Source organism: Ailuropoda melanoleuca, chromosome 2, assembly GCF_002007445.2.
Source record: "Ailuropoda melanoleuca isolate Jingjing chromosome 2, ASM200744v2, whole genome shotgun sequence".
In the NCBI taxonomy this organism is placed as follows: Eukaryota; Metazoa; Chordata; class Mammalia; order Carnivora; family Ursidae; genus Ailuropoda; species Ailuropoda melanoleuca.
Window position 1 is genome coordinate 171811720 of NC_048219.1, and position 17513 is coordinate 171829232.

The 17513-nt window shown below is 42.1% G+C and overlaps 2 protein-coding genes and 1 pseudogene across 2 annotated transcripts; 1 reads left to right on the forward strand and 2 right to left on the reverse strand.

The window, feature by feature from the left end:
* Positions 1-323: 323 nt before the first annotated feature.
* Positions 324-424, forward strand: LOC117801245 (annotated as a pseudogene).
* Positions 425-3086: 2662 nt separating this feature from the next.
* LOC100479907 (gamma-crystallin B) lies at positions 3087-5259 on the reverse strand. The gene is made up of 3 exons (XM_019798410.2): positions 5162-5259; positions 4824-5066; positions 3087-3372 (listed from the first exon to the last, which is right to left on the reverse strand). Exons 1-3 carry the CDS (start codon positions 5168-5170, stop codon positions 3097-3099), a joined length of 528 nt encoding a protein of 175 aa, XP_019653969.2. The 5' UTR covers positions 5171-5259; the 3' UTR covers positions 3087-3096.
* A 9395-nt stretch (positions 5260-14654) lies between these two features.
* Positions 14655-16457, reverse strand: LOC105237114 (gamma-crystallin A). The gene is made up of 3 exons (XM_011223472.2): positions 16449-16457; positions 16104-16346; positions 14655-14927 (listed from the first exon to the last, which is right to left on the reverse strand). The coding sequence occupies exons 1-3, from the start codon at positions 16455-16457 to the stop codon at positions 14655-14657; spliced, it is 525 nt and encodes a 174-aa protein (XP_011221774.2).
* Positions 16458-17513: the final 1056 nt, after the last annotated feature.

A 17513-nucleotide genomic window follows, 5' to 3' on the forward strand; every position in this document is an offset into this window, starting at 1 on the left:
CAACAGGTGGCATGATTGTCATTTTTGCTTTAATAAACCCACAAGAAAATTTAAACCCCTAAAGTCTGGAGGGGAGGGAGTAAGACAATAGCAACATAAGGACCTAACCCCGTGGCAGCAAGGCAGGATAACTGGAAAGGGAAGCCATAATGAGGAGCACTCTTTTGAGGGTAAAACTCAATATAGCAGCTCCTGGCACTTTTTTATGAAAAGAATTCAGTTTCTTTGCTTGGTGGGCCTTATATAAAGTTAGATTGGCCAGAAAACACTATAGGTTCAATGGGAGAAAAGAGGGAAAAAGGAAGAAAAAGATTTAGAATCTGGTGCTCACTTTGGCAGCATGCATACTAAAATTAGAGTGATACAGAGAAGATTAGCATGGCACAAGGATGGCATATAAATTCTTGAAGCATTCCATATTTAAAAAAAAAGATTTAAAATCTTGACTATTATAAACTAGGATCTACAGGAAATACTGGTGTATATAGGGAATATAGGCTGACACTGGAGTTATCTTGAATTGTTTTTCATCTTCATGGGCAAAAGGTTAGTGGGATCCTGTAGGATATCCCTTCTCCCATTCCTCTCTTGGAGGCTGCTTTCATCTCAGACCTTTTACCTCTTTGAGGTTCCAGTGGGAACTTTTGAGAGAGGAGGGAGAGAAGAAGGAAGCATAGGTGAGGAGTTAGTTTGGTTTTATCCCCCTCTCCCCCCCCCACCATTACTTCCCTCTGTTGATTGTTTTTAATATTGGGATTAGAAGGAGGATACCATTCTCTTTGCCTGTTCCCCACAGATGGAAACACAATTTTCAAGAAGAAAAACTTGATCAGTGATATCCAGGGTCTCTAATTTTATGTGTTTTGGGTTCAAGTGTTTCAGGATCATTTCCATGTCTGAAGTCTGTGATTTTATGCTTACCAAACAAATAAAGTAAAATTCAGCACTGTCAGAAGCTTTTGGCTTTTCCATTTATGTCTGATATGTTACTGGCAAACAGAGAACTCTGGCTAATATCTCCAGGAAGCCAGCACTAGTGTTGGGAGTTTAAAGGTTGAAGAACTGGGATTTAGGAATAATTAGTACCAAATAATTCAAGAATCTATTTTTTAGGGAAAGAACCATGTGGCCCAGTTTGCCTTGAACACTCCTGGTTCATGCCTCTTGCCCTGGTGTAATCCCTAATAGCACCTACTTGTACTATCAAAAATGACTCAGACTAAGCAACAAATTTGATGCTTGTTCTGTTCATGAGTCACATGGGTGGTAGATATGGAACCCTGGAAAGCATGGTTTGGAAGGAGACTATAAAAAAATGAACAGCCATGTGGGTATAGCTAAGAACAGAGGAGAGATGAGCAAGAATGAGAAAGAAGACCAGGCCACCCAGCAGCAGGTTGGACCTTGAAGACTGTTGAGAGGATGGCCACGTAATATTAAATTTCATATTGTTGTACTGCTGGGATCTAAACTCCTCTCACAATCTCTGTAATGAAGCTGGTGGCAGACATGAATGTTTCATATGAGAGATGGTTCAGAGCTCCAGGAAAAGGAGCTATGTCTCGCACTGAGTTGGTGAGACGCATGGGGTGGGTCACATGGGGGAGGACAAGATGATCCTAACAGGGCAGGAGTTCAGAGGGGAGGGTGACTGGAGAAGGCATAAATAACTCATTCCCTTTCCAGAATTACAAGAGCCATTGAGTACATTTGTGTCGGAGAGAGTGGATACACAAGTCTCCCACTCCATGTGAGGTGACATTTCAGCCATTTCATTAGAATCTCAAAGAATGGGGTACTTTAGATGGATTTTTGACCTGAAACCATCAGCTTTATTGTGGAACTTTGTAAGAAACAGAATGAAGAACCATATTTCATTATTGCAGGGTGCTATTAGGGATGTTGTTTGCTCAGTACCCTCTTTACTAGGACCTACATGAAAACTTTCTTTGAGGTTTCAGTACTGGGAACAGTTAGGTTAGTTTTGGATAATTAGTTTATTTGTCTCATGGACTCTCTCAGTGATGGAAGTGGTCTTGTTTCCCCTCTGTCTTGGTGGCTGGATTCAAATCTGGCTTTACCTACAACCAACAAAGTGCCTCAGAACATGGGACTTGGGCTCAAATGTCTCTCCTGGAAAATAAACATCCTCAAAGAAAACACACAAACAGTCAAGCAAACTTCTCCAGAAAATGTCAATTCCTCATTTTCCATTTAGTATTACTTTCCAGGTATAGTCATAATTCTTTACTTCCTATTAGAGTGATAGGAGTCTGAGTTTCCGTATGTACATGTGGTTTTGGGTAGAAATCCTGAAATTCTTCTATAAAAGAGACAGTGAATTCTATTTGGATTGAAAATCTCGTGAAGGGATGAGGTATTGACATGGAATTGGCTGCCATTAGAAGGGTAAAGAACACAAGAGGGGAGGGTGACCAGTTTGTTCATTTGTTTTTGAAGCTAAAGGAAGGGTCTAGACTCTGAGACGACTTTCCTCATTAGCTAAGATTTGGCCTACATAGAAAAGATGGTGGAGGGGCGCCTGGGTGGCTCAGTCGTTAAGTGTCTGCCTTCAGCTCAGGGCGTGATCCCGGCGCTCTGGGATCCAGCCCCACATCAGGCTCCTCCGCTGGGAGCCTGCTTTTTCCTCTCCCACTCCCCCTGCTTGTGTTCCCTCTCTCGCTGGCTGTCTCTCTCTGTCAAGTAAATAAATTTAAAAATCTTTAAAAAAAGAAAAGATGACGGAGATAACCTACAAGGATAACTTGAGGCATTACAATAAGTACTAATTTAACATTGTAGCTGCAAATTTACCTTTTAAGACTAACCATAAATGTCTTTAGCCCGATTGACTTGAACCTTGAGCCTACATGGTTTAGTCTTCAAAAGAATGCTGGCAATGATATCCTTTACTTTATCCCCCTTAAAAGACATTGTTTCCCATCATGAAAATGTCAGTCATTATGTTTGGCTAAGTGCCGTTATTGCTTACAAAGTCTTAGTAGGTTAAAAGAAGAGCAGGACTCCATAGTGCCAGAAACACAAGCTAAATATTTTATTGGATTCTAAAGGAGAAAAGTGGAGAACGTAAATACTTTAGTAAAAATCCATTACTCGTCTGAAAGAACCAACTTTGGCGCTCGTGGCCCCCCAGTCAAGGTATCTCCTGTACTCCCCGGGCCTCAGGAGGTACTGCCTTCCCCTGTAGTTGGGCAGCTCATAAAGGACCCAGCAGCCATCCAGCACATTGAGGGAGTGGATTTCGTTGAGATGGAAGCGGTCCTGAAGAGAGAGACAATCATCTGTGATCTCTGACATTTGTCCTCTGAAGTCATCTCTCTCATAGATCCTCATTCTGAATGTGCCGGAGTGCTGGGGAGGCAAACAGAAAGGAAAAGATAAATGAACACAAATGGAGAGAAATTAGAGTTCTAACCCCTATGCTTTCCTGCCCCCACCAGCCCAGAAGTTCCTGGAGTCNCTGCGTCTACAGGATTTCTGGGCAATGCGAGGGACAAAACAGGAGCCCTTCGGTGCTATCCATTGGGCTCTGTCCTTGGCAGCCAAGGTTTGTCTCAAATAAAGTGATCATGTTAAGGCTTGTTATTAGAGAAGGTCCTTCTCAAAAGGGAAAAGTGTAAGTCATTGGAAAGGAAAGTCCCATTTGATATAGTACTCTGGTTAAAAAGGAATCAACATTTAGCTATTTTCTCTAAGGCTGATGTTTTGGTTTTGTGTACACCATGGAGCGTAAGATTATTAAGCTTTTGTAGAAAAGAAGACGACCCATTTTCTTTGTCTCTGTTTTTATCGCCTCAGTGTCACTTCGGATTTCAACCCATCTGACTCTTAAGTTTGCTTTCCGGGCTCTTCCCTCACTGTCTTTGTTTCCCTCTGCAGCAAAAATCATCTCCATTGAGCTCTGTTTGGATGACACTATACCCCATACCTCCCACAACTCCGACACATTCTTCTGAGAACTGTGCAAATGACTCTCTAGGAAATACTGAATCTCAAACTTTCATTTTGGAATTGGACTTTCCTCTAATTTATACCTCCAAGTGAGCTAATAGATACTGACCATGAAATTAGAATAAAAACCAAAAGAAAGGGGCTGATCTTCTCCAGGAAGATCATTAAATAGAAAAGTGAGCCAAAGCAAGCAAGTGTATTCTTATCAATTAAGCAGACCCAGATTGTATCTAGAAGATTTGACATATTATTTTTGAGTTGACACGGCTTGGAATGACGACTTTAGGAAGCTCTATCTTAAACATATGGCAACTTCTGTTTTCCCTCTGTCCTGCTTTTTCTCAATTAATCTTTGGATTTTTAAATTTTNACAGAGATAGAGACAGCCAGCGAGAGAGGGAACACAAGCGGGGGAGTGGGAGAGGAAGAAGCAGGCTCATAGAGGAGGAGCCTGATGTGGGACTCGATCCGATAACGCCGGGATCACGCCCTGAGCCGAAGGCAGATGCTTAACCGCTGTGCCACCCAGGCGCCCCTAGGAAGCTCTATCTTAAACATATGGCAACTTCTGTTTTCCCTCTGTCCTGCTTTTTCTCAATTAATCTTTGGATTTTTAAATTTTTTATTACATTTAAAATATAAAATTATGGGAATATGTGAGTAAAAAAGCAAGCACCACAGAGTTCATAAAGAATGGCTTCCCCTCTGAGACCTCCTTCTAGAACGGACTGTGGGCAGTGGGCTCACTCTCACCTGCTGCTCTCTAGTTGGAATGATTTGGTGGAAGAATGGTATTTGTTCATGGCTTTCATTTCCAAAGAGACCAGAGACAAGGACAGAGCCACACTCACCTGGGGGATGAGGTGGCAGGAGCGGATGGAGTCGCTGAAGCCCAGCCACTGCTGGTAGTCGGGGTAGTCCCCGCGCCGCAGGAAGTACTGGTGGCCTTGGTAGTTGGGGCGCTCATACAGCATCCAGCAGCCGCTGTCCACGCGGATGGAGTTGCAGCGGCTGAAGTAGGGCTGCAGGTTGGGGCAGTCGCTGCTGCACTCGTAGCAGCGGCCCTGGAAGCCCCGGTCCTCGTAGAAGGTGATCTGCAGAATGGAAGATGTGGGAGCATGAGTCCATTTGCCCCTGCTGAAGGGGCTGCTCCAGGGCCGACCCTGAGCCTCAGGGAGCCCGCACTTACCTTCCCCATTTTGGAGCGAGGGAGCAGGAGGAGTTGGCCGGCGCTGTGTGGGACGAGGGGGAGTGCAGCTGTATATATAGCAGCCCTGACTGCTGCCTCCGCAGGAAATCACACAAAAGGGGCCCCTTTCGGTGAGTAAGGGGATTTGCCGGCTCCCCGCTCCTCCTCCCCCTGGTCATTGGGGTTAGCTGAATGGTTTACTCTCATTCTTTCTGGTAGGTTCGGGTTGTTCTAATTCACTAAAGCTGTTGCTGCCGCCAAAATGAAAAGAGTCTTTGCTCTTTAGTTGTGAAAAAGGATGAACGAAATTCTATCCCCATGCTTTTATTTCGTGGCCTGTTCTGCTTAATTGACTCCTCAAAGGTAATTAAGGTAAGTAATGTATTCTGCTCCGGGACGGGTGGTGGTGGTGGTTTTTAACATTTATGAAAAATCAGAATTTAAATCATAAGAAATCTTAAGGAAGAGGGAATCAAGTGAAATGATCTGTAGAAGTGCTTTAAAAAGGATAAGGCGTAGTTCAAAATCAGGATACTGTGGTCAGCACTGTTGTTTGGGGTCTATCTTGAGTAAAACTGATGCTTGACTGGAAATGTGTAGGCTCCTGGACGCTGGGAATTCTCTCTTATTCCTTTCTGCCTCTGGGCCTAGAGCAGAGGGTTGGCACCTAGTAGGCTCTCGGTACTTGGCTTTGACCTGAAAGAAAGCAGATAGCTAAGGCCTTCCTCCCCTTCCTCACAACTCCCGGAGCCTAAATCCTTCCTTCTGCTGGTGGCTGCCTGGAGTGCTGCTTGCTCTTTATGTCCCTGTCCTCCTTCAGTGTCCTAAGATCTTCCCTCCTCATCACCATTAAAGACTCTTGCTTGCTTGGTAAGGCTGGTTTGAGTTAGTGTGAGGAGTAATGTAGAAACCCTCAAAATACCAACGGCCTCCTTCCTCAGACTTCGGAGATGCTGGAGAGCACCCAAGCTGGATGACAGAGCCTCTTGACCATATGAATTTCACAGTGTGGTGTGGGGTCCCCTAAGGTCCCTGAGACACTTTCAAGAGGTTCCTAAGGTCAAAACAGTTTTCGTAACAATACCAAGATGTTCTTGACGCTTTTCGCTCTTATTCTTTTTTTTTTTTTAAAGATTTTATTTATTTATTTGACAGAGAGAGAGACAGCCAGCGAGAGAGGGAACACAAGCAGGGGGAGTGGGAGAGGAAGAAGCAGGCTCATAGTGGAGAAGCCTGATGCGGGGCTCGATCCCATAACGCCGGGATCACGCCCTTAGCCGAAGGCAGACGCTCAACGACTGCGCCACCCAGGTGCCCCTCTTCACTCTTATTCTTTTTCAGGGGTGCAGTGGAGTTTTTCCAGAGGCTCTAGGACATTCAAGAGACTTGTAAAAATGTAAAACAATTCCAATCTTTTTGTTAATTGTTGTTGCTTTGGAAAATACAGTAATTATTCATAAAAATATGTTATTTATGTTAACATGTAATAGGCTTATCACCTAAGGCCTTGGGTCAGAGGCCTATACTCAGACTTCTCCGAGCATCTGCCCCACTTCGTCACCACCCAGCGTAGCACTGCCGCTCTGCCTGTCTCATGAAATGTCTTCTTTTCCTTGTCTTCAGCACGGTTCTCAACTCAAGAATAAGGGCCACGTCACACTTCTTTATCTCCCACCACAATTTATTAGTTAAGTAGGTGGATAAATAGAGTCCTGCAAACACGAAGAACGTGAAAAAATAATGATTCTGTTTTGGAGAACAGGAACTCCCGCACATGAGATCACCCATACGGACGTTCAGAGACATCGAAGCCACTTTCTGCCACTCCGCTACCACTCTCTCTGGTTCTGACGCCCTCTGCTTCTGCTTCTGCCTCTCCTTGCTGGCCTGGGAGGACTTGAAAGGAGGTGAAAATGGCCCAGAACCCCACGCTGGTGTGGGCCCACAACAGCACGGCCTTCCTGTGGGCTGTGGAGGTGTTAGAACCCCACCAGGGCTATGTTGTTCAAGTCTCTAAGTGGCTACGGGAGAGAGACAGGGGAGTGGGCCTGAGAAAGAGAACAAAAATGAAAGAAAAAGTGGTAAACAACATTTTTGTGAAGGAAAATAATAAAGAAGATTCTTAGCTATTTCCTTGTAGTTTATTTTTTGTATTATACTTTTTAAGAGATTTATTTATTTATTTGAGAGAAAGAGCAGGGGAGGGGCAGAGGGAGAGGCAGAGAAGCAGACTCCCTGCTGAACACCCCAGCGTGGGGCTCCTTGTCCTTTAGAAGATGGATGGATCAATGGAATGAGACTTGAGGTCCTGGATGCTGCAAGACAGGCTTTGTTATGTCTCTTCGTATTATCAGCCAATGGCCCAGTCTAATTACGTGGTAGGTTAAGGGACTGAAGCCACTGAGCCTTTTATCAGAAATATTTGAATACCGAGTTTAGCTGTAATGTACGTTTTTTGTTTTGTTTTGTTTTTAATAACTGCAAAACTCCCTTTGGAAGAACTGGTCTTATTTAAATCAGAACAAAAATTTAGAAAGTTGTTTAAGGTCCTCTAGGAGCTCATAGTTAAATAAACTTGTAGATCAAAATATTTGAATGGATCTAATATAACCCTGGCTTCTTCTAAAAACAAGATCATTCATTTAGGAGCCATTATAGTTGCCTGAGGCCTGCTAGGAGCCTGAGTAGAAATAGTTCATTACCCCCACCCCCACCCCCAAACGTTTTAGTTTACAAGCTGGCTTTTCCTGAAGCACTTGCAGACTTCTTTCCTGACTCTCTGGTAACCACTCCCAAGTGAAATCTCTTGAGTTCATCAGCACGTCATTGACATGACCTTGCTGAAGGAAGCCATGTCTACTTCCATTTAAGGCGTTAGGATTGAAACTGCAGCAAACCTTATAGCATTCACTTGGCTCGTGATGATGAAAATAATAATAGGCAATAATAAATAGCCTACTGTATAAAGAGTGTCTGGTATATTCCAGACACTGTACAAGAAATTGTACAAAGTACATCATGTAGCCAACATGGCACAGTTATTATGGGAACTTCCCCAAATGTTTGTGAGACCTCGGGCGAGAACATAAATAGAGCCCCCTTTACCTCTTCCCTCCTCTCTTTTCACTCCCTCACATGTCCACAGTCTATCCACATGCTCCTTGCCCCCCCTTCACTTCCCACAAACAGCTGCCTTTTGACTACCAGTGTCCTTGGGAGGATAGGGCCCGTGAAGACTCTCTTTTAGGTCTTGGAAACAAAGGTCTCAATAGAGGGAATTCTGGAGTTTCAGGTAAAAGGAGCATGGTCTAAAAGAAGTGTGGGCTTGTCCCTGAGGTTCCACAGATTCCTGTCCTGTGGGGAAGATTGCAGCTGGAAGAGGCTAGAGTAAGACTCTCTGAGGCACCCAGTTCACGTCAAGATCCCTGACTGCCCAAGTCTGATCAGTACTGATCATTACAGAGAAAAAAATCCAAAAAGGTAGACATAGCTAGTAAGTGGAGGAACTGGGAATTGAACTCAGGTGGGTCGGCCTCCAAGGCCTAAACTAATTGCCTCTGCAAATAACAATGGCTGGTTTTAGATGTTACCTTTCTAGGTGTGCCTATCTTATACCTTCTCTAAATTGTACACTTCACAACGTCATACTTTCCTTTTAATTTACGAAAGGCCTAGCATCCAGGTAGCCTGAGGTGTCCCTACCAACCCCAAGAATCTTTGTCTTTAACAGGAGCTCTGGTAAATTGTAGTGGACTCTTCAATTGACTGATTGCTGCCAGGCTGAAGAAATCAGCATTAACTGACTATAAAAGGCTCTTTAATCCCATATTTACTTATTTGTCTTAGATTTATCAGACAGTGGTAATGGGTAACTGTCAAAGGGACATTGAAGATGTTCACATTTTCTTGACTTAAAGGAATTTTCTAGAAAACAGCTAATTTATTCTGACGTGTTTTCCTTATAAAGTCCATATATATAGCACAATTAAACACAACTGATGGAGGGATGACTACTACTTACTGAGTCTCTGCTATATGCTAGCTTCTTCACAGAACATAGCTCATTTACTCCTCATAAGATCATGCAGGGAAAACCGAAGCTCAGAGGGGATAAGTAACTTGCTCAAGGTCACCCAGCCATTAGGTGGTCAAGCCAGGAACCAAGTCTATGGAGCTCAAAGCCTGCATTGGTAACCACTGAGATAACCCATTTTGAAACCTAATAGAGTCTTAAAGCATCAGAGCTGGAAGGAAACATGGAGATCATCTTGTCCAGACCCTTCATTTTATAGAGAGGGAAACTTGTGGTATACTGAGATTTGTGAGATCAAATGCTTATTAAAACAAAAGCAAATCCTAAATTAACGAAGTTATTTTCGGTGGGACATGTCATCTTATTTTTCATTTTTTGTTAAAACAGAGCTCATATGTCATTAGTCACCCAACTAGAGGACAACACGTGATGATTTAGCTGGGCCAGCAACAAAATTTCAAACCTTCTGCATATTTGGAATTGATAAGAGCCACAACATTTTAATAATATGTGTATCTTTTAAAAAAAAGATTTTATTTATTTATTTGTCAGAGAGAGAGAGGGAGAGAGAGAGAGCACAAGTAGGGGAGTGGCTGGCAGAGGGAGAAGCAGGCTCCCCACTGAGCAAAGAGCCTGATGTAGGACTCAATCCTAGGACCCTGGGATCATGACCCAAGCCAGACAGGTAACCAACTGAGCCACCAGGCATCCCAATAATATGTGTATCTTATCATTTATCCTGTAAGTTTCTTCCACAAGAAGGAATCTTATTTTAAAAGAATCATTACTTAAGTTTCTGTAGAGCATTAGTTTTTAAAGATTTCTTTCTTTTCTTTTCTTTCTTTCTTCTTTCTTTCTCTTTCTCCCTTCCTTCCTCCTTCCCTCCCTTCTTTTTTTCCTTCCTTCCCCTCCTTCTCCTTCCCTCCCTCCCTTCCTTCCTTTTTAAGTAATCTCTATACCCAACGTGGGGCTCAAACTCACAACCCTGAACCCTGAGATCAAGAGTTGCATGTTCTACTGACTGAGCCAGGCACCCCAGAGCATTAGTTTTTTTCTTTTTTTTTTTTTTTTTTTTTAAGATTTTATTTATTTGACAGAGAGAGACAGCCAGTGACAGAGGGAACACGAGCAGGGGGAGTGGGAGAGGAAGAAGTAGGCTCCCAGCGGAGAAGCCCTGATGTGGGGCTCGATCCCAGGACCCTGGGATCATGCCCTGAGCCGAAGGCAGACGCTTAACAACTGAGCCACCCAGGCGCCCCATCCCAGAGCATTAGTTTTTAAAAGATCTTTATTGAGATATAATTCACATACCATACAGTTGGTCCATTTAAAGTATATAATTAATGGTTTTAGTATGTTCACAGATATGTACAACCATTGCGATGGTCAATTTTAGAATATGGTTGTCACCACAATGAGAAATCCTGTGCTTTTTAGTTTCATTCCTTTTTCTACCCATTCCTTCCAGCCCTAAGCAACCACTAATTGATTTACTGTCCCTGTAGCTTTACCTATTCTGGATATTTCATATCAATGGAATCCTAAATATACATACTTTTGTGACTGGCTTCTTTCACTTTGCATGTTTTCAAGATTCATCCATGTTATAGCACATATCAGTATTTCATTCCTTTTTTATGGCCAAATAGTATTTCATAATATAGATATATCACATTTTATTGATCCAATCATCCATTGATAGACTTTTGGGTTGTTTTCACCTTTCGGCTATTGTGACTAGTGCTGCTATAAACACTCGTGTAAAGTTTGTGTTTGAACACTGCTTTCAGTTCTTTTGAATACATATCGAGAAGTAGAATTGGTGAGTCATATGATATCTCCATGTTTAACTAAGGAACTGCCAAACTATCTTCCACAGCTGCCACACCATTTTACATTTCCACCAGCAATTTATGAGAATTCCAATCTCTCTACATCCTTACCAATATTTGTTATTTTCTGGGGGCTTTCCCCCCCTAAAACTATTATAACTATCCTAGTAGGCATTAAGCGGTATCCCATTGTGGGTTTGATTTGAATTTCCCTAAGGACTAATGATGTTGAGCATCTTTTCTTTTGTTTATTGACCATTTGTATATCTTCTTCAGAAAGATATATATTCAAGTCTTTTGCCCATCTTTCAATAGTGTTGTCTTTGTGTTATTGGGTTGTAAGAGATATATGAATATATATATATATATTTTTTTTTTATATATTTATATATATTCTGGATACTTGACTCTTGCCAGATATATGGTTTGTAAATATTTTTTCCCATTCTGTAGGTTGCCTTTTGCCTTTTTTATAAAAATTATTTTTTATTTACCTTATTTATTTTTTATTTTTCTCCCAAGATTTTATTTTAAGTTAGTTAACATATAGTGTAGTATTGGTTAAAGGAGTAGAATTTAGTGATCACTTACAAATAACACCCAGTGCTCACACCAACAAGTGCCCTCCTTAATGCCCAACACCCATTTAGCCCATCCCCCCACCCACCTCCCCTCCAGCAACCCTCAGTTTGTTCTCTATAGTTAAGAGTCTCTTATGGTTTTCCTCTCTCTCTGTTTTTATCTTATTTTATTTTTCCTTCCCTGCCCCTATGTTCATCTGTTTTTGTTTCTTAAATTCCACATATGAGTGAAATAATAGAGTATTTGTCTTTCTCTGACTGACTTATTTCACTTAGCATAATACCCTCTAGTTCCATCCACATCATTGCAAATGGCAAGATTTCATTCTTTTTGATGGCTGAGTAATAGTCTTTTGTATATATATACCATATCTTCTTTATCCATGCATTGGTTGATGGACATTTGGGCTCTTTCCATAATTTGGCTATTGTTGATAATGCTGCTATAAACATGGGGCTGTATATGCTCCTTCAAATCATTATTTTTGTATTCTTTGGATAAATACCTAGTAGTGTACAATTGCTGAGTCATAGGGTAGCTCTAATTTTAACTTTTTGAGGAACCTCCATACTATTTTCCAGAATGGCTGCACCAGTTTGCATTTCCACCAACAGTGTAAGAGGGTTCCCCTTTCTCTGCAGCCTTGCCAACATCTGTCGTTTCCCAAGTCATTAATTTTAGCCATTCTAACAGGTATGAGGTGGTATCTTATTGTGGTTTTGATTTGTATTTCCCTGACGCCAAGTGATGTTGAGCATTTTTTCATGTGTCTGTTATACATTTGTATGCCTTCTTTGGTGAAATCTCTGTTCATGTCTTCTGCCCATTTCTTAACTGGATTATTTATTTTTTGGGTGTTGAGTTTGATAAGTTCTTTATAGATTTTGGATACTAGCCCTTTATCCAATATGTCATTTGCAAAAATCTTCTCTCATTCCATAGGTTGCCTTTTAGTTTTGTTGATTGTTTCCTTCACTATGCAGAAGCTTTTTATCTCAAGGAAGTCCCAATAGTTATATTTGCTTTTGTTTGCCTTGCCTCCAGAGATGTGTCTAGTAAAAAGCTGCTACATTCACTTTCTTGATAGTGTCCTTTGATTCATAAAACATTTTAATTTTAAGCCCAATTTGTCTTGTTATAGTTGTTTCTGCTTTCATATTTAAGAAATCATTGCCTAATAAAAGATCATAAAGATGTATGCTGTGTTTTCTTCCAAGTTTTACAGCTTGACTTTTTACATTTAAGTCTTTGATTTTTTTAGTTGATTTTTACATATGGTGTGAAATAGGGGGCTAACTTCATCCTTTGCATGTGGTTGTCCAGTAGTTTCAGCACCGTTTGTTGAGAAGCTATTCTTTCCCATTGAATCATCTTAGAATCCTTGTCAAAAATCAGTTGACACATGGGTTAATTTCTGGACTCTCAAGTCTATATCATTCATCTCCATATCTACCCAATGCCAGGACCTTGCTGTCTTGATTACTGTTGTTTTGTGGTAAGTTCTGAAATTGAGAAGTACTCCTACTTTGTTCTTCTTTCTCAAGATTGTTTTGGCTATTCTGGGTTGCTTGCAATTCCATGTGAATTTTAAAATCAGTTTTGACAAAAAGGTTAACTGGGACAGGCACTATTTATGCTTATACAGATTTGGAAAGAGAATTAGCATTCTGGGAGAGCAGCTTTACTATAGTGGAAAGAAATTCCAGAGTTATGCAGTGGAATAAATATTAATACATCACTCTGTGTAATCAAGTCTTTTTTTTTAAATTTAAATTTGATCAATTAACATATAGTGTATTATTAGTTTCAGTGGTAGAGTTCAGTGATTCATCAGTCTTATATAATACTCAGTGCTCATTTCACCATGTGTGTAATTGAGTCTTTTTTAAAGATTTTATTCATTTATTTGAGAGAGCAAGAGAGAGAAAGAGAGAGAGAGAGAGAGAGTGCGCGCGCGCGTGAGGGGGGGAGGGGCAAAGGAAGACAGAAAAGCAGACTCCCTGCTGAGCAGGGAGCCTGATGTGGAACTCAGTCCCAGGATCCTCAGATTATGACCTGCGTGAAGGCAGATCCTTAACCTACTGAGTCACCCAGGCGCCCTGTAATTGGGTCTTGATAGAAATTCATATTGGAGTCCAAAATAAAGATGACTGTATTGTACTCTTGAATTTGAGCAGACACTGGGGATACATGAATTTTCTACATTTACGTTTGTGTAATAATTTAAAAATAACAAAATATGTTCACAATCTTTCCTTATCTTTTCATCATAATTATCCTGGAATTTAGTGAAGCAGGAATTTCTTATCCACCTTTAATCTTCAGTAAGGTAACTTTGGAACAGAGAGGATAAGAAATGACTTGATCAAAGAGATAAGCCAGTAAGTAGGGAAACCAACCATCCTGGTTTACCTGAGACTGAGGGGCTTTCCAGGCTGTAGGACTTTCAGTGCTAAAACTGGGAAAGTCCCTAAAAAACCAGTCCGAATTGGACACATCACTGGTAATTAGCAGAAGTAGGATTACAACTCAGGCCCTTTAACGCTTACTTTAACACTTATCTTACCGCTGAACTCATCAAGCATGCTTGACCTTCTCTACCTTGGGAATTCTGCTTAAAACCCCTCTCTCCACTCAGCTTTTCTTGACTCATCTGAGACTTCAGCTGCCCTAACCTTTCCGACAATCCCGTGTCTTTGGTATCCCAGCCTCAACTCATTCTATGTTTTCTACTTTATATGGGGTCTAATAGAGTTTCCTTCCATTTGCCCACCCTCTCTTTCTCAGACTGTGGGTTGTAGAAGGAGGCATGTTGTTTCTCCACCCTTCCCATGACATGTGTGGGGGCTTCAGGAATACTGTTGCCTGACCAAAGGGGAAGTAAGTAGACATTCAAAACACCTGACCTTCAGGGTCGGGTAAGTTGCCAGGGGTCACCATTTATTAGAATTCAGTGGTTATCTAAAGATAAACAAGAGGCACTTAGTGCCAGGAGCACAATTTGTGTATTTATTGCATTTTGATGTGGATCGTAACAGGAAACGGCCTAGTACAAATCGATGACCCGTCTCAGAGAGCCCACCCTGGCATCCATGGCCCCCCAGTCGTGGTAGCGCCTGTAGTCCCCCGGCCTCAGCAGGTACTGGCGCCCCCGGTAGTTGGGCAGCTCATAGAGGACCCAGCAGCCCTCCAGCACATGGAGGGAGTGCAGCTCATTGAGCCGGAAGCGATCGTGGATGCAGGAACAGTCTTCAGCGAGCTCAGACACCAGGGCCCGGTAGTCGTCTCTCTCGTACAGCCTTATCCTGTGAGAGCTGGTCTGTTGTAACAATAAACAAAAGAAGAAAAATCAATGTGGGCATCTCTGATCTCAGTAAAAGTGACTTAGCCCGCATCTTCGTGAAGCACGGTTTTCAAGCCATCCTGCCGTATATGTGTCTTCTCACATTGTTGGTCTAACAAATTAGGAAGAATATTAAGATAAAACTGACCTGATCTTGTGGAAGAAACAAACATTGAAATAAAGGGAATAAAAGGGATTCCTTTGTAGGAAACCATTGGTCACAACTGTATTCAGTGAGTGTGCAGAGAGGATTTTAATGCTCTTTTCTGTTATGTCCACATGTAACAGGGTCCTAACAAGCTTGTTTTTAAGTCACTCTTTACACATAATTTACGGCAATGTGTATTTACCCTGAGTCCACATGTCTGACATTTTGCCAAGTCACCTGAACCATTTGAGGTTCTTGCCTCAAAGAAATTCCTGTTTTATTTGTCTTTTTGCCTCCGCAAATTTCACTAGCCTACTTTGGTTTCACTTCTTGAATCTGCTTGTCATACCACACAATTTGGTGTTACCAGCAAGGAGAAACACAAACTCAATGTGTTTAAAAAACATTAAGCAGCACTTTGATGAGGACCATGTCTCATGAAATCCTAATTAATGATCTGTCTCTGACCCTGGTAAGAAACTAGTTGATAATGACTCCTGGGAACCAGGGAGCCCCTTGGAGCTGAGACATATTATTCTAGTTTTTAGATCCTTGTGCCACAGAGGCTCTGTGGAAAACAATCACTAATACAGTCTGAACACATTACACCTTCGTTGTTCTCCCGTGGTCTGTTAAATGTTCCTATCATTAAAAAATAATGATTTTAGATAGGCTTTTTTTCTTTTCTTTTCTAAACCTGATGATTTTTATTTAGAAAGTAGGAATCAGCTGGATGCTACCAAGTTTAACTTCAGAGGCTATGTTGTGATTTCTTACACCCTAAAAACAGTCTTGTCCTTAAATAAGAAAAAAAAAAAGAGGTTACAGTGATTCATAAGCCTACTCACATTTTTTTTTTTTTTTTTTAATGCTTGACAGTCATGCATTGCTATCCTTACTGTGAACACTAGTCCTGAGTTGAAACAAACCAACTTTGACCAACAGGAATTTACGGCCACAGATCAGTGATGCTTTCCTGTCAGTCTGGCGGAAGCGAGACTCACGCAAGGAATGGCCCGGCAGGAGCGCACGGAGTCGCTGAAGCCCAGCCACTGCTGGTAGTCGGGGTAGTCCCCGCGCCGCAGGAAGTACTGGTGGCCTTGGTAGTTGGGGCGCTCATACAGCATCCAGCAGCCGCTGTCCACGCGGATGGAGTTGCAGCGGCTGAAGTAGGGCTGCAGGTTGGGGCAGTCGCTGCTGCACTCGTAGCAGCGGCCCTGGAAGCCCCGGTCCTCGTAGAAGGTGATCTGCGGTGGGGGGAATGAGGGAATGGCCAGAAGTCAACGGGGAAGGAACCCTGAACACAGGAGATACACAACAGACGTGGCATGGCACCTCGGGTGACTCACCTTTCCCATGGTTGTTAGCAGCGGATGATCAGCGTCCAGTGTGATGGGGACAAGAGTGGCAGCTGGTATATATAGCAGGAGGGCTGCTGCGTTGGCAGGAACAACACAAAAGGGGCCTGGAGGTAGTGCGTGAGGGGATTTCTATGTTCTCTCTCTTTTTTTCATTTGGGATCATGGGGTAGGGGGCTCTCATTCTCTCTCTGGCATTTTCGAGTTCTCCTCACTAGCTCCAGTGAAAGGAATTGAGGTCAGCAGAGCCATTATGACCTTGGAGACAAAGGGCGCACTTCTCATCCTATGCAGCTCTCTAGAAATACATTACATGCCCAGCATTTTGTGTGTTTGCCTATGGAAACTGCTGAGATGGGGTTGGTGGTTCCATCTGGGGTGACTTGTGACAATCCTATGAGTTCCAGAAGGACTTGAAGGGCTAAGGGTGATTAAAAAAATCCTCTAATTGAAAGACAATTACATTTTCTAAATTACCTCCTCAGTATGATATGGTTTTGCTCAAAGTATTTTGTGTATGTTTATGTAGGGCGAAAAAAAGATTAGAATGGTGTATGTATACACCAAAATGTTAGTCACGGTAATTAATAAATGGCAAGATTATAGGTCCTAGTTTTATGTTTTTATTTCTCTTTTGCTGTTTTTGATTGCCTTAATTTTCCTTTTTAATTAATTAATTAATTTGACACAGAGAGAGCACAAGCAGGGGGAGCTGCAGGGAGAGGGTGAAGCAGGCCCCCACCGAGTAGTGAGCCCTAGTTGTGACTCCACCCCAGGACCCCGGGATCATGACCCATGCCGAAGGCAGACGCCTAACCGACTGAGCCACCCAGGTGCCCCGATTGCTTAATTTTCTACCATAAATACATATTACTTTCATGAGATGAAAAACAAACTCAATTTGTAAATGTGTAACGCTGAGCTGCTGGTGAAAAGCAGCAAATTTTAAAAATAAGTCTATTTTGTTTTGAGATTAAACGCTTCTCCTTGGACTAAAAATACAGAGATTTCCCAAGACTCTGTGAGACCATCTGAGAGCAGGAAAACATACAGGAT